Genomic DNA, 17343 nt, shown 5'->3' with positions numbered 1-17343 from the left:
AAAAACAAAAATCCTGAAATATTTCACTTTGTGTATAATGAATCTAGAATATGTAAATTCTAGTTTCACTTTCTGATTTCAATTATGGAAAAAAATGAACGTTTACATAATTCTAATATTAGAAGCATCAGATTGATCAGTCTTTCAGTCTGATCAATCTGATTGGTGGAGGGCTAGCCCGTCTCTGCTCTGCCACGGCAGCGGAACAGATATTAGTTTCACTTTTGTCAAACAAGATTTAGTAAACTATCAATAGAATCGGAGAATGTTCGGATTTTGTTTTTGAGGCCTAGTTTTAGTTTTGATGTTGCTGCTAATAAACGGATTATGTGGAAATATTGTTTTGTTGGTCAATCTGTCATTTTAAGGAGATTTCTTTTTATTGTACTGGATTCTAAATAGTATGTCTGTGCTTCCTTTTACAGCAAAGTTCTACTGCAAGATGCATTATGCTCAGCGCCAGTCCAGCACTCCCATGGGGAGGTTCAAGAGGAGAATGGTAGGGGAACACTGCACATGAAAAAGTATACAATACGCACAGTATGCAGGACTACCAGACACTTTTGCAGCAGACACACCTAATGATTTTTCATTTCCATTGTTCTGGTGCAGAACATCAAACCCTCTTTTCCAGACTCAAACACTGAAGAACCAAACATTTATAATATACAAATACAAACTTGAAATCACAACAATTCCATAGTTTGCATACAATTTCATCCTTAAAAACGAACATACATTTAATATATAAATACGTTACAAAGCAGCTTCATAGTTATATTATATGACAAACAAAATGTATCCAACCTATTCTCTAAAAAGCCATTCTGTTTTGATATTGGCTAAATCATTATTTTATGTTAACCCCTTTGTTCTTTTGTGTAGGACGACCCAAGCCACGTCACGTCGTTGGACAGTAGGAGCTTCTCTGCGGCGGTGGCGGGCAGCGTCCAGCTCCAACCCCCAGGTACCCTGGTTTCCTTGCTATGGCGAGGCCTGAGCTGGCCCAGGCGTGCCAGCCGGGCCGTGTGTGTGTGGCCCCGGAGGCTTTATGGAAGTGTGTGTGGGTCTGTGTCTGCGGTGGGGGCCCACGTCAGGAGCCGCTCCCATGACTATGTGTCCATGTTTGAGCTGCTGAGCCTGGGCGCTCCTCTGCTCTGCATGATGCATCACATGGTGGGACAGATCTACCAGGAGCCTGGGCTGGACCAGCAGCTTACATAGGGGAGTAACCATTTGTGCCAGATCACTGTAAAAGATACGGCAGGATGTTTTACTCTTACACTGCCCATAATGGATGAATCAGTGGTTTCCAAAAAGTGTATTATTTTCCAAAACCAAATATTATATGTATTTCCTTACATTCCAAAGTGTGCATGTCCATTTTTGGTTTTGTGTTTTTGAAGTCCCAAGTGTTTAATGAAGCGACTCAAGGTACGAGTCAGCAATCATTCTTGAGAAAGCTTGTTTATGAAATCACCTTTTGGTCCAAATCAGTGAATATGTCCTCACCATCTAGCTAGCTGTCCATCCTGTGTGTGTGTGTGCTAAGAAAAATAAGAAAATCCAGTGTTAATACACAGCCTAGTAGGCTCTGGAAACTGGTCAAGTATGTTGACAAAGGGGCCCACGGACGTAGCTAGCAACATGCCCGTTTACAGAACCTAGGCTGTGTATCGACATTGGATTTCTTTGCAGCGCACACCCCAGACACAGACTACGGACAGGTAGCGGAACGTGAGGAGATATTCACTTTTAAACGCTTGCTATAAAAAGTGCTTCACCTCGATTAGCTGCTGCTGTCTGTATGCAGCCTGCAGTCACAGTGGACATCACAGGTGGTTATAAGGTGCATTTAAGTTTGAAATGGGACGTGCTGAGCTGAGGTTAAGGGCAGAGGCCTGGTAAGGAGCTCAGTTCTCCTGGTACGTTTTTGTGGACTGTCTCCACCTGACTCCTGGTGTTGTGCCCTGCTGTCTGCATCTCTGAATAACATGGGCCATGTTCCAGGCTCCCTTTTTAAACTGTAAAGAGAATATTAATATCATTGACATGGCCCAGCTGTCTCCAGATGATATGTAACAGGACAGTGAAACGTCTCTTTAAAGATCTGCTCCCAGTCATCTTGTCTGGCTCAGAGCAACTAAATTAGATTGTCAAACGATGCGATTGCCTTCCCATATCGCAATCCAGGCAGGCAGGCTTTCAAGGGGTTAGGGTTGATGATATCATGTGATCAATACTTTGTTAAGAACATTTAACCACAGTGGAGTGACCTGGAACATGCCCTTCTGAACTAACCTTAAAAGCCATCTGAACAGCCTGGTTTTGTTTTAGTGAATGAAGAGATATGTCAGTGAGTGAGTGATTGCCATGTTTTTTTTTACGTTAACTCTGCATATCGCCTGCTGCACCTTAAATCTGCGCCAAAGAGATGGGCAATGGAAATGCCAAAACAGTATTGTTGTTTATTTAATTTTTTTATTATATAATTTCATTGAAATACTTTTTTATTTTGTTTTTTTCACTTTGTATTTGTCAAGTATAATTGACTGACTTTACTTTCTTATATATTTGGGGCTCATTATTTATAGAACCCCAAAACAAAAAATACGTTTTTCACTTTGAGTTGCTGGAAGATTTGTTTAGTTCTGCTAGTCACAAGTGGACCCGTGTTTTAACTTTCAAATCTGTGAATGTTTGCAACTGAAAAGTCAAGATTGCTTTGGAAGCAATTTGAAATGTTAGTGTTAGACCGATTGCTGCTTTTTTTTATACAATATCTGTTATTTGTATACAAATCAGCACAAGCCAAAAACAAGTAGCCTTATATATAATCCTTTATGACTGTTTTTTTTTTGGGAGGTGGGCACATTTGCTTTAAGAAAGACTGTATATTCCCCACACAGTGGAAAATATTTCACTTTAAAAAAATAAAAATAATTCAGTTTTGCATTTATTTTCTTTCATATTCTGTGTTGTAAATGATTCAGGAGGTGAATGTAGTAGTGGGCGGAATAAGAGGTACATTCTTGAAATGCACTGCTGAAGCACTGACCTGTTAGTAGGCAGTTGTGTTTTGTTGTGATGACTTCAATGCCAATCTCTAATTCTCAGCACTCTGTTTTCTTTTCATCTTCCATTTTCCCCTTTCATCTCATTCATTTTCTTTTATTCCAAATTATTTTTATTTTTTTCCCGTTTTTGTTCACTTCACTGTGTTCAGTCTGTTTCAACTTTCCAATGCTGCACCCTTTGGTTGTCTGAGGCCTGCCAGCAGTGGGGAAGGTGACGATTGTCCGCTTCGGTCATAATAAGAAGAATCTTGTCCTGTTTGCTTGTTGCATGGGCTGTCTCTGTAGCCCCGCCTCTTTCACCTCTAACATCTAACCCAGATTAACCAGATTAATCACAAACCAGCATGATTCCAGAGTACAGCATGCAGTCCTTAGAAAAAGGTGTTATGTGCAGTATTGTAATTTATCCTTAAATAATAATAATAATAATAATACCACATTTCAAATGAAGCCCACACACTTTTGTTGATTTCTTTACCATGTATCTGGCATAATACCAGTCAGTCAAACTCTCCACTTGTCCAGTTAAACATCTCTGAATCTATCAGACACTCTAAACTAAGATGGTGAACTTAAATAAACATCATATTAGCATGTAGCATTGTAATTCAGGTCAAGTTAGCGTTACTTCAGTCTTGTTGTTTTTTTATAATTTTGTCTGACCTTTCCTTTGCGACTGTAACGCACAGTTCGCCCAAGCATATTTAGTGTTGGACAACAATGGAGTTATATGCACAGAGGAATAAGCTAGCCTGCATCACAACAATACTTTGAATTGACTATTTGTTTTGTGTATTGGTCTTTTCATGGGAATTGTTGACAATAAGTCATATCATACAGCTATAGGCTAATGCTTTTTTATTTTGAAATAGCGCAAATGCCATAAAACGGACCACAGCAGTCAGGTTTCTGAATCTGACGTCGGCACGCATCGCAAAATATTTAGTGTAGAGGTTGTTGGAAGCTTTAGACGCCATGCTTAAACCATGCACACGTAGCACCTTTAAAGTTGGATTGTTTGTTTTTCAGTTTGTTACTCTACCCGTACTAACACTCATGATTTGCTGTGTTCCTCCATAACACAAAAAAACCATTGGAATGCCCCCTGAACGTATTCTTTCTCTCGTGACGTATCATCAGCATCAGGCCCATTTGACAGTAACACATCCATATGTGTGTGTGTGTGTGTGTCCACATTGTCTGTGGGTCTGTCTTTGATTCCCTCTGTTTCAGAAGGAGGCCCCGTTCCCACAGAGCCCCTGTCCAGATCTATTTCATGCCCTTCTTAAGGCTTTGCTCAGGAGATCAGCCACTCTCCCCCCCCCCCTCCCCACCATAGCAGCTTTCTTTGCACACTGCCAGATACTTTGTCTTGGCTGTATTCTGTATGTTTCTTTAGTTGTCTAGAAGAAGTCATGAAACAGCCTGCGAGCCTTGTTAATGTTTATTTTTTTCCACATTTATAATTACTGTAAAAATTGCTTAATTTATGATATTTATAAGCTGTAAATATATTCCAAAAATAAATCAAATTTGATTACATAAATAATTTTGCTTCGTGGTTTTATTGCCAACACAGTTTTTTCGAAAACAATTCCAAGAAACTGAAGCTTTGACACGATTTGAACAGTTGGCGTTCGGTGTCGTAGCCTACTATCATAATTTACTCTGCGAAACGGTTTGATATATTTGAACCGCAAAGTTGACAACTTGTTCAAAATGCCTCCATAACAGCAAATCCTTTCCTCCCCCCTTTGTGCTAAATGGAACATAACATCACCCACACCAATCATGTTCACAACCCCAGCTTTTGTTAACACATCAAATAACACATGCTTTGTATAGCGTCTGGTTAAGAAACTGAACAATTTATATAGTATGCAACAGAATCAAAGGGGAGGCACACACTAGCTTGCTCTTAAAGGAATAGTTCAACATTTTTGGCTTGTTGCCTTACTCTCTGGTTCAAGACAAGGCGACATAAACCATTCCTTTAACTGTGTGAATTTTTGAAGGAAACATGGGTAAATGACGCTTATCGCTAACTTAGCTAATCAAAAATACTGGTAGTCAATGGGAAGCACAGAGGGCTTTTTTAATGATGTTGTAAAGTCTATTTTTTGACTGAAGGAGCAGGCAGGCTACCACTTCCCATTGACCACCATTATTTGAGCTAAGCTAACTAGTTATGAGCAACCTTTGCCCATATCTCCTTCCAAAATAAAATGCTTGCACAGTGTACAAATGTTAGTTCTATTGCCTTGCTGCAAAAAAAAAGAGAATATGTATTGTGAAAAACATTTTGATATATACCGGTACAAAAGCTTAGCTGTAATCAAACTGAACGATTGAACAACACCTCAACCTGAACAGAATAGAAGTGAATCCTGCCAGCTTCCTCCTGGGTTCTGCTATGGTGGCTCTAATCTATCCTTTCTTCTGGGTGTGGTATCTATGCAGATTTCTGTTTAAAGTTGTTTTCTCTTCTGTGGCTACTGTAAGTCTTTTTCTGACGGACATGTAGCGGAGGGCATTTTAAAGCTCTCTCGTGGCAGACATATACTGCATACAAAGGTTGTATCGAGCTGCTTTCATTTCTGTGCTGTGGCCAAGTGGAATCACCATGTGTACAATGTTGACTTCATTACTCTGTGAGTACTGTTACATGAACATGTCATTGTGTTTTATCGTGTGCTTGTTGTGTTGTAAATACATGTGAACATTTGTACTGCTGGAATGCGCTTTTAAGCAGCATGTGTAACTCTCAGAAGTGGAAACTACTGTAAAGTCATTAATGTCAATGGAATGCTATATGACTGGATAAAGAAAAAAAAAGTATATTAGAAGATTTTGTTTGCCGGCCATAAGTAATATATTTGTTTGGTTACCTGCCAAGTGCCAACCATTCTCTGCCATGCTACAATGATTGTTTCAGATAATATAGCCCACAACGGGTGTAATAATGGCTTTGCAAGACGATGCATGAAATGAGCTACTGTACATGCTAGTCGACTTTGAATGCAAATGATGTTACCATTAAAGGTGGAGGCAGCGATTCTGGAGAAAGCTTGTTGTCAAAATCACTTTGCCAATATCAGTGAATATCTCCTTACGACTTGTCCATATTGTGCGCGGGCTGAAGAACATATGGTGTTAATACACAGCCTAGGTTCTGTAAACTAGTGTGTGAACAAAGGGTGTGTAAACAAAGGGGGCCAACCGACGCTAGCGACAATACCCCGTTCATGGAGCCTATAGGCCGTTTCTTAACACTGGATTTTTTCTTCTTCAGCGCACACACATTACGTACAGGTAGCGTATCATGATATATCCCCTGATATTGACAAAATGAGATTTTGACAGCAAGCATTCTCCAGAATCGCTTACTACACCTTTTTAATTCAAAGCTGGTTCAAACTGAATGTCCACGCCTTGTTGTTTTTTACCCTACAGATAATGGGTCCAGTTTGCACTCGGACCAGGTTGAGAATGGTCAGAGAGGAGACCCTGAAGACATGGAGATGGCTGATGATGCTTTAGATGTTTCCTGTATAGTCCAAGACACAACAGGGGCCAAGGGCCACAGCCAGGAGAAAGGTCAGTGTGGCTCCTGCACAACTGAATGCTTCTGCCAGAATATACAGCACTGGGCGTAAAGGCTGTATCTGGAAGTAATCCTCTCTTTGCACCCTTTTTAAAAAAAAGTACTGTGCTGCACCAATGTATTTTTCTTTGTGTTATTGATACTCCCTGAGGGACGATCCTAAACTGAGTGAACTTTTAACTGGTAGACCGACTTCATATGTGTGTGAGTGTTTGTGTTGGCGTTCCTTTCACCCTGGTTGATGTCTGGGAGATCAGGGTGCGGCTGACATACTGCAGGCTTTCTCCCACACACAACAGTTTAGCTTGGCTCGGCAGTCTGTCCGTACACACGAAGGAACGATGCTCTCACTTTGTTAAGTTAGTCTTGGCTTTTAAAGTTTCTGCATTGCCGTGTACTGTAGTCAGTGAGTGCTGCACATTCTCTTGTCTGGTTATTATATGTTAGTGTGACACAATGGCCCAATCGCATTGTCCACCCTCACAGATGTGTTTAAGTCTGTGAGGGCTTAGGGCTGACACACTGTCAAATCATCAAGTCCACTAGGGCTCTATTTTTCTTTTCTTCTTTTTTTTTTTTTACTTTTATTTATACAGGTTATACATTCACAATTTGGGGTTCATTGTCTTGCCCACTTTGACATGTGGTGGGGAGGCGGGGGATCGAACCACCAACCCTGCAGTTGTGCCATATATGTTAACTTTTCTGTAAATCTGCAATTCTGCTGAACCCACGGTTTATAGACCAATATGTGAATGAATAATAATAATAACAATAATAAGTAAGTCTGCCTGTCTGTTTGTTTTGTTCTCCCATCTCTGCAGATAACTCTAACACCAAACAGAATACTCGATGGAAACGAAAGATCAAAGCCAGTAAGTGACTCAGGTTTTTATTTTGTCAGACTGCATTGCTTTCCCCCTCTTCAATTCAACTTTCCTCCGGTTAGTCACTGCAGCTCCGTTTATAGGTTTGGGAATTGTCCGTTTTGGCTCACAACAAGAGTGTCATTCGTTTTTTGAGGGAGCTTGATCTTTGGAATTTCTTCTGCATGCTTAGACTTATTTAAAATCATGTTCAACCATTTCATATGGGTATTAATTCATATGTTTTCATACAGCCTCAGCTACAGTTAATATAAATCTTAGAGTGCTAAGCAGTTGGTTGTCAAACTCTTCAGGTGTGTGTGTGTGTGTGTATGTATGTCCGTCTATGTCTGAATCAACTGTCATAACAGAGAGACGAGATAGGGCAGTGTACAGTGTCCGTGTGGCTGAGGTTAGAAAGGAAATGAACATAGCTGTAATGCAGCATGTACACCACAAGAGGTCAGCATGCTTCTCTTTCAAAGAGGATGCTCTTTCTCAAAGGCTCAGATAAAACTAGGACAGCAGTCATGCTTTAAAAGTATTTTCTTTATCATCTTAAACTGTTTCAACAATTGTTAATGCAACCCCAACAAAAACTGCATCACCCATTTTATACTTTGCTTCGGTTCAGTTAAGGATGACGTTGTTACACATGTAAACTACAGTGGTGTAACTGACCAATCAGATTAGGGAAAGCACAAGTGGAGCAAACTAAAGCATCTGAATGGAATCCAGCCGTCAGATGTATCTTTTGTGCTGTGCATACTATGACATGAAAATGTACTGTTTTTGAACAACTGATTTTTTCCAAAAAATATATTCATGTTTGAGATTGAAAAATACAAAATTAAGTATTTATAATGTCCAAGACATGTACATTCATTTTGTAGATACAATTATAAAATGCGATTACAATAAGCAAAATTTTTTAGATCCACATTGACGTGAACTAGATCTCAAAGCAACTTCTAAGAGTGTCCTTTCTGCCCTCCTTACAGCATTCCCTCTGATATTCATCAAGCACTTCCAGAAGGGCTGGCCGCTGGACAAAGAAGGACCAGAGACTTTACCAGAGGCCGAATCTGACTTTGAAGAAATCACTTCATCGGGAAAGGAAATGGTACGTTACGTGGAATTGTATTTTATAACAACAGGACCAGAGATAAAGCAATGTCTTAATTATAATTCATTGCCATTGCCTTGATCCTTTTCATATAACAAACCCTTCGTTCCAAATTGCATACTCTTTCTTTTTTCTATTCTACATACTACATCTGACCATTAAAATAATCTAGTTAGGATGCAGTAGGCATACACTTTGGAGATACTTTTACTTATTTATTTCATCATAACATTGCGCCTCGATCTTGCCTCGTGCTTATATATCCGTCGCATCCCTGTTTGTTTTCATATGTTGGCTCCGTCGATGTGACGTCACTTCTGGATGTGCGTCAGAATCGCCCAAATAGGATGCTGTTTTCAACACTAAACATTTTGGCCGGTTGTAGTAGACATCCGGATATTTCTAACCATACTTAATCTGGCCACAAGAATCGGGACATCCTAAAACTTATTTTCTACCAATATCTAAATAGTAGATAGTATGGGTGTTGTATCGGAATGCAGCCACTGTGTTTGCAAATAGGCTTTTTTTCATTCACTGACGAGAGTTTCTGTTCTCTCAGAATTACAACAGCAATTCGACGACATCAGCAAATACCCAGAATGCCTCAGAGGAGAGGGAGAAGAGTGAGAGTGAGAGTACAAAGACGGCCAGCCCAAAGAAACGCCTGGTCTTATCTCTCTCTGACAAAGAGAGGCTTCTGAACTGGGACACGGTGGCCACACCAGAGGACAGTCCCATTAAAACCAACAGCAACAACACACAATCACACCAGGAACAGGTAGAGTTCTTCATTTATTATAGTGCAAATCATCCGTTTTTCTCCTTGTAACCAAGTCATTTGGGCAGTTAGTTGCATTTGGAAAGAGTTAGGCATGCATAATGTATTCATCCATCCAAATGAAAGATATTGTCATTGAAGTCCGATAAAACTAAGTATTTTTGAACCAATCACAGCAGTTCTCGGCCTGAACGTTCTATCAAAACAGTGACTGATGCCATGTAGACCGTTTGATACGGCCACGCCCCCACACAGTCCTGTCAAACGGTCTAGACGGTTAAAAAGCTATTCATTTATTTTAAACTTATGTTTTATAATATTTACGAGTATGTATTTCCAATCAGATTTTCTTAATAAGCGTATTGAGACACCCAACTTTTGATATCAAGTATTGACTTTTACTATTTTAGTGCAGGTTTCAAGAGGTGAAGAATAAGCCTGTGTGTTAATGTCTCTGCTGCTCTTTATAGTGGAGTGGCCAAGTGCTACAATCTTTCAATTTGTGCTACAAGCGTGAAATGAAAATCTCCACAAGAAAAGACATAAAATTAAAATAAAAAATTATAAATAGATGAAAAAAACCCAATAAATTTCTAGGAGAAATTTTCAAATTCACAATTTCAAATGTCTCGGGACAATGTTCTCCTCAAGTGACCCATGGAGACTGCTCATGCCAATGTTCACGTTTGTATCAACTTCTCAACATCAACAGATTCTGACGAAAATAAGCACTATTACCACTCACTAGCTCCTTCCTTGTACAGTGTTAATGCAGTGGTCCAAAGGCAGTGATGTGAGCCAGATAAGGGGGGAGTTAATTCCACATTATGTTGAGCACATTTTTCCTGTCCTCCTTGATGTGTTATCAGGTTAAAGCAGAAGAGACAGAAGCAGATAAGCCTGGGTCGGAGCTGGGCCAGGACAGTGAAGCAGCAGCAGCAGCCTCCACCAACCCAGCCATCTCAACCTTCACGCTCATAGCCAATGCCTTCAGGAGGAGGTTCAGTGTGACCAATCCAGACAGCACCTCCAACACTGCAGTCACAATGTGTGTACACAAAATACTTTGTTCTTCATTTCAGTTTCAAACCCTCCTACCAGGAACTTTGAAATGTTTTGGGAAGCCGTTTAATTTATTCCTCCGATGATCATAAATTACACAGTATCAGCAAAACAAGACCCTAAGCAAAAAACTACTCAAAAATAATATTTGTCTTTCTTCCAACATTAAGCAATTCTGTCAGTCCAACTTGATGTACTTGGGTTATGTTAACATCATGTATTATAGTTGATTGAACTTAATCACTAGGCTTGGCTCCAACTTATTTTAATAGTGTTGGTCTCACTCATTTGAGAGTATTATTAGTGCATTTGCTCGGGTCCGAATCCCAACCGACTCAGACCAAACGATGTACAGCTGGCAGACCAGAAGAGCCTGCCTTTAGGAACAGTTCTAAATCAAAGTCGACTTTGCTTTACCATCGTCATATTGCCATTTTGAATCTGACATAGTCACATAAATACATTACCTCATCCCCATGCATCCTACCCCTCATGGCTTTCACTTGCCTTCCAAACAAATGCACACGGCGCAGGCACGCACTAGCAACAATCTTTAGGACAGCTAGCTGGGGCCGTAAAAACATTACCGCTTTAGTCCAGAGGGGGCGCTACAATCAACCCAAACTGAATGTTCCTCGCATGTACTAGCGCCAAAGTAAAGCTGTAGTTAGCAATACTTTCCTATTAAATCCAAAAGTCTAAATCATTGGTCTAAACTGCCTCCTTTTCATAACCATTTTTCTGGGATGAATTCAAATGAAAAGTACCAACTACATTTCCATTTATTTTGGTGTTTTACTTCTACCAGGAGGACCAAACATGACAGGCCCCACAAACACAGGCCAGTGTCAGAAGGAGCACTGAGGTTTAGCTCCCTGTGCAGCGCTGAAGATCCAGATGAGACTGCTGTGGCGGGCCGGCGTGACGCAGGCTGGGTGTCTATCGGGGGGGACCCGTGGGGCAGTGGCCAGGACCTGCCCTCTCTGTTGGAGCAGGTGTCCCTGAGGGGGCGCAGAGGCTCTGGAGGGATGTTCACCGACGACATGGCCTCGCTGCCCCGCAAGAGGGTCAACCTCTTCTCCTCCCTCAGGCTGAGGAAGAGGCAGGCTTCACTGAGCAAGGCCCAGGACCAGGACATCAGGCACATGCTCACCAACCTCAGGAACAAAGGTGGCTCCTTTAAGGCTGCATCAATAGATTACATACCTAGTTATCCTATTATAACCTCCTATAAGGAACTTTTCAAATGTTTTTGAGACGGTCTTTATTTTTTCCTCTGATGATCATAAATGACCTGTAACAGCAAATGAGACCATCATTGTATATAGTTATTCTCAAAAGTGGAGTGAGCAATTCTGGGGAATGCTTGTGGTCCAATCACATTTTTGTCAAAAATCTGTGAATATCTCCTCACAATCTGCTACCTGTCCTACTGTGTATGCGCTGAAAGAAATGTTGTGTTAGACTCTGTAAACTGGTATGTAAACAAAGGGTAAGTAAACATTTAATTTCATTTAACCTTTATTTATACTTGATAGATCAATTGAGGGGAGACCTAGCCTGGAAATTCGGAGCATTGCAGTCAAACAATGTGGTAGCTTCCCGGTCAGGGCTTTATATGTTAAAAAATATGCCAAAGTGAGTCACGTCTTTAAGAGAGGACCACCCAACCTTTTCATATAAAACACAATGGTGTGTGTCATAAGCATCTCCTGTGATGAACCTTAAAGCAGAGTGAAAAACAGAGTCCAGGAGTTTAAGACATTAATGTGATGAATGCCACTTAACCACATCACTGCAATCAAGGACAGACATGCCTCAATAATCCTTTTCATCCTCAATAAAAGAAAGGTGGCTTTGTTCCTATCAAAATAGACAATTTCTTGCCGCAGAAGACATACAAGATTTTTCATACGAAAATTCAAAGTGGATTTATCATCTATCCAGATACCGAGATATTTATATTATGTGACTCTTCCAATTAATTATCTATTTTTTGTAAAAATATTGAATTCATTAAAATGTGTAGCTCTTGCTACAACATGCAACATGCCAGTTTACAGAGCCTATAGACTGTGTTTTAACACTGGATTTTCCAGCACACACACACACACACACACACACACACACACACACACACACACACACACACACACACACACACACACACACAGTAAGGACAGGTAGAGGATCGTGAGGAGGTATTCACTGATTTTGACAACAAGCGTTATCCGGGATCACTGACTCCACCATTTTAACTATTGTGATTTTTTTTAAATTCATCTCTTTGATTGCTCTAGCCTCCAGTCAACAGAATCTGGACCAGCCTTCATCTAGTGATGATGAAGATAAAAACCTGACATCCAATCAGAAGGTGAACATATTACTATAACTACGCGCTAACAGGCTGCACATTGAAGGGAAGAGCTACAGAAGCTGTATTTTGCATGTGTGTACGTTTTCTGAAATGTTCCATACTACTTTTCCCCAGCTGTGTACAGAAAGACAGAGGAGGAGGCAGGAGAAGACAGTGACCGAGCAAGCTAAAAGAGAACAGCTCAAGAGGCTTCACAGAGCTCAGGTACTGTTTTTTTTTTATTTCATTCATTTGTTTTTGAGAAGGGAAAAAAAATCTTCTTTCGATTTAATTGTACTCACCCACATTAGAAGTAAAGGTTCAGGATTTAGAAAAAAAAAAAAATACAAATCTAACCAATGAAATATCCCGCTCGGTATGTAACTTGGTCACAAATCTCTAGGGGATCCATATCAAGATTGTTTGTTTACTTGTTTTATCTAATCCCCAATGGATTGTTTAAACTCCAAAGATGGCCAGGCTAACTGTTTTCTATCTGTCTCCAGTCTATGCCAAGCAAGGCCAAGCCTAATAAACTGCTGCTGGTCTCAGCCTAATATTCATTGTACATCGAGCAGCTAGAAAGTGTATTTATGTTCCGTGTTCCTTTTTAGTGGCTAGAATCTGTACATTGAGGGTAAATGGAATATTGTTTTTAGAGTTTTCCCAGCAATTAAAAATTACATTTGAAAAGAAGAAAACCTCTCTTTCTAGAACTGATTACAAGACATAGTAACTTCTTTCTCCCAAACAAATGGTGCCTACATACAAAAACAGTGTGCCTTCTTCTGTCTAATCTACAATAGCATGTACATTTTCCCCTTCACATACATGGTACCGTTTAATCTCCTTTGATCATGTGTGTCACACAATTGAGTATGTCATTTTGGATGTCAGACGTGCCGAAATATTATGTTAATTTTCCATCTATGTTTAAACTGATTTTGCTTTTGAGGTCGGAAAAGCCAAAAGTTATTGGTAAAACAGGAGCCTTTCTAAAAAAAATCTCCTACCATTGTCTAAGTAGTGTTTTAGTTTTCGCCCATGCCGTGCACCATTGTTTTGTTTTGTTATTATTTTTTGAATGTTGTGCTCCATACCATGTACTATGGTCGAGAGCCGTAAATAAATAAATAAAATGTTGTTTTTGCATCGCCCAGGCCATCCAGAGACAACTGGATGAGGTCGCAGAGAAACAGCGAGATCTAGAGGAGAGAGGAGTGACTATTGAAAAGATCATAAGAGGAGAGACAGGTAACACACAATGTACACACACAGACAGACAGACAGACAGACAGACAGACCAGCAACTTACAAAGGTCCTTGAAGCCTGAATGAGACATAATGATGCTACTTTTAACAAAATAACGCCGGCTACGTGGTTCAATACTGGAATGGAATTTCCCTCAGTGAAAGCTTTCTTTCTTCTCTTTTTTTGATTGGACTGCCCATGCTTCTCTCAGACCATTTACTACAAAAAAATGTCAAATTGCCTTGTACTCCGGGTCTAGTTAAAAGCTTCTTCATATAGTCAGAGGCTCTGATAGACACTGAGATTTCATTGTTGCCTCATCTTTTTACAGTACGGGGGCCCTTTGTTTGTGTTCCAGTGAATAGTGAGGACTTTTATGTGTGTGTGTGTGTGTGTGTGCACGTGAGTGAGAGAGAGTGTGCGAGAGTGTGCACGTGAGTGTGAGAGAGAGTGTGCACGCGCGTGAGAGTGTGTGTGTGTCCGGCGCGCGTGCAAGTATATTCGTGTGAGAGAGTCTACGTGGGTTGAGGTTTGAATCCAGTAGGATTTTTTTTTTCTCTTTAATGGCTCTACATCATTGGTGATACATTCTGAAATATGTTTTTCTTTCTTCTCTGTCCTGCCTATTTTCTTCTCTCCCAACCCCATCCCTTTTGTCTAACTTCATCTATTCATCCTTACATTCTTTTTATAAACCCTCTTCCTCCACCTCTCCTTCTCTTTGCTTTCTCTCTCAATCTTTTTTTCCCAGAATCCTCTCTGTCGGAGTGTGACGGTGAGGACGAGGCCCAGCTCCTGCAGTCCTGGTTCAAGCTGGTCCTGGAGAAGAACCGTCTGGCGCGCTACGAGTCTGAGCTCATGATATTGTGAGTACGGCTTACTAACTTCACTACATCAGATTTGACATGTGGATTTTAAAAGACTTTGAACGGAGAGGAGAAAAAAAACAGAAAATGTTCAATCTAAACAGCTTTGATTTAATAGATGCGATGTACTGTTTCTCACCAGTAGAGGTAACCCCCATTTCTCCTCTCTCTCTGTCTGGCTGTGTCTCTCTGTCTCTCTCTCTCTCTCATTCCCTCTCTCTCTCTCTCTCTCTCTCTAATTCTCTCTCTTAGCGCTCAGGAGCTGGAACTTGAGGACACACAGAGCCGACTGCAGCAAGATCTCCGACGCAGAATGGCAACAGAAGGTCAGGGTTCAACGTGCACGCACACACACACACACACACACACACACACACAGAGGCCCAATTCCAAACCGATCCCTACACACTCAAACTCTGTGCCCGAGTAACACTCACTGTGGTGTCACCCTTGTGGCCTTGAATGGTCACTTATTTAGGTGGAGGGTCTAAAAACAAAGTGCGGATTTGTTATGCCCTCAAACGGGAATGGGAATATACGTCAGTCAGTCCGATGTCTTGATCCATCCTCAGTATCGCCCTAAGATTAACATTACAAAACACTCCCGCCTCTATTCTCATCTCCTTCTTTATCATTACCATATAAGTGCACTGAAAGAGTAACGTTGATTACACAATAAGCCTGTGAGACAAAGATAAATATTGAATACAAAAATAAAATGTTATTAGCTCCCTGGAAAGACGTAAAAGAGATATTCACAGATTTTGACAAAAAAAACGTATTTGTTCTCTAGAGTTGCTGATTCCACCTTTTTTAAAAATGGTGGACCTTCCACAAAAACAGAGGGAGAGTGGGGTAGTGGTTTAGGATGTAGGGGGGCCCTGGTTTGGAATTGGGCCAATCTGATAGACAGACATAACAGTGCACACACCGGTGGAAATATGAAGGTGTATTGAACTCTGAGATCCGGTGTTGTATAAATGTGCAAACAATTTTAGAAATCGGTTCATCCTAGCCTGAGAAATGGCAGAAAGAGTGTGTTATGGTCTCACTGTCTCAACCCTACATGTTCCCATGTGTGACATCACACATGGGAAAATGTAGGGGTTAGGATTAGCAGGACAGCTGGGCCAAGGGAAGACTGAGGGAAGAAAAACCTCATTGATTATATTATAATAGCGATTTTATAATGATAGAACGCCGGTTCCATATGGGTGAAGTATTCCTTTTAACCCCTCCTCTCTCTCTCCAGACACGGTGAAGAGCGCCTCGGAGCTGCAGCGGGAGCAGGAGATCCTTTCAGAGATCATGAGGACGGTGGAGAGGAGGGACATGTTGGTGGACATCCTGGACGAGCAGAGGCTGAAGGAGAGGGCCGAGGACAGGGACCTGGAGAGCCTGGTGCTGGCCAAGGGCTATGACCTGCACTGGGCCCAGGCCGCAGACCACAGCCTGCTGCAGGACAGTGTACTGTGAGGGGCTCTCTAACATACAGTATAACACTGTTTTAAAAGAAATGGGGCGGACATTTTTATTTTTTTTTGCCACGATAGTTTGCGTCTGTGGCTCATTCTCCATAAAGCTACATAATGTGGTGATCCTCATCCTCAGGATGGGAAACGTCATGAAAGTGGACAAGGTGCTGATCCACCCTAAAGAACAGAAGATGCAAGCCATTTATATCTATAGTCTCACCTTCTGTTGGTACAGCGGGCTCAGAGACGGAGGGAAGAATGGAAAATTGAGCTTGAGCTAATCACTTCCATGACAGCCATAACAGGACTAATAACATAGCAATCTGTCATTGTGTTTATTTGACCCCCCCCGTGCTGGAAAGTGTTATTCCTCAGTCCCAGACACTGCCCTGAAACTGGATGCACAATAATGCCTAACCACTCCTAACAATGTGACTGAAATTTCAGCACACCCTCATAAACCAAACTGACTGCCTTGTTGCGTTCAGAGTGTAGTTAGTTAGTGACGGATTTGTTCGTATTGTAACACTGTATAGCTTTCACTGGATTAATAGCACATGGAACAACATTTTTTGCACAGCGCAATTTTTTTTTTAAATAAATTATATTTGCGTCATAAATCCAGAGATGTGCTCAATGTTTGTCACTTTTTTTTGGTTAGATTTGAGCATGTTCTCGAGTGTATTTTAATGTTATTATTTTTTAATTTTTTTTTACTTTGTACTGGAATACTGTCATGACAACAAATGATAGAGTCCTAACTGCCACATGTTGCCACATAATTCCTGACTCTGCATATCCAGTAGGTCCAAAAACTTCATCCACTTTGTTTGCACAACCTGGCCACGCTCCAGTTAATGACATCACCGCCCTCGTCT

General features: G+C 40.9%; 1 protein-coding gene across 1 annotated transcript in view; it reads left to right on the top strand.

Annotated features, from left to right (window-relative positions):
• The window catches only part of mical2b (microtubule associated monooxygenase, calponin and LIM domain containing 2b), a gene marked incomplete at both ends in the record, with an annotated part of 41060 nt that extends 24314 nt beyond the window's left edge, over positions 1 to 16746 (top strand). Inside the window, 16 exons of the mRNA XM_080027709.1 lie at positions 426 to 499; positions 886 to 1176; positions 1407 to 1434; positions 6531 to 6674; positions 7506 to 7556; positions 8549 to 8670; positions 9236 to 9454; positions 10324 to 10502; positions 11325 to 11686; positions 12817 to 12890; positions 13008 to 13097; positions 14033 to 14126; positions 14876 to 14990; positions 15243 to 15316; positions 16243 to 16462; positions 16602 to 16746. Coding sequence (XP_079883835.1) covers positions 426 to 499; positions 886 to 1176; positions 1407 to 1434; positions 6531 to 6674; positions 7506 to 7556; positions 8549 to 8670; positions 9236 to 9454; positions 10324 to 10502; positions 11325 to 11686; positions 12817 to 12890; positions 13008 to 13097; positions 14033 to 14126; positions 14876 to 14990; positions 15243 to 15316; positions 16243 to 16462; positions 16602 to 16746 — 2282 coding nt within the window. The remainder of the gene's footprint in view (positions 1 to 425; positions 500 to 885; positions 1177 to 1406; positions 1435 to 6530; positions 6675 to 7505; positions 7557 to 8548; positions 8671 to 9235; positions 9455 to 10323; positions 10503 to 11324; positions 11687 to 12816; positions 12891 to 13007; positions 13098 to 14032; positions 14127 to 14875; positions 14991 to 15242; positions 15317 to 16242; positions 16463 to 16601) is intronic.
• Between the last annotated feature and the right edge of the window lie 597 nt (positions 16747 to 17343).

This window comes from Ammodytes marinus (assembly GCF_949987685.1).
Source record: "Ammodytes marinus genome assembly, chromosome: 5".
NCBI classification, from domain to species: Eukaryota; Metazoa; Chordata; class Actinopteri; order Uranoscopiformes; family Ammodytidae; genus Ammodytes; species Ammodytes marinus.
Note: the sequence above shows the minus strand (reverse complement) of the source record. Positions and strands in the feature narration are given on the sequence as shown.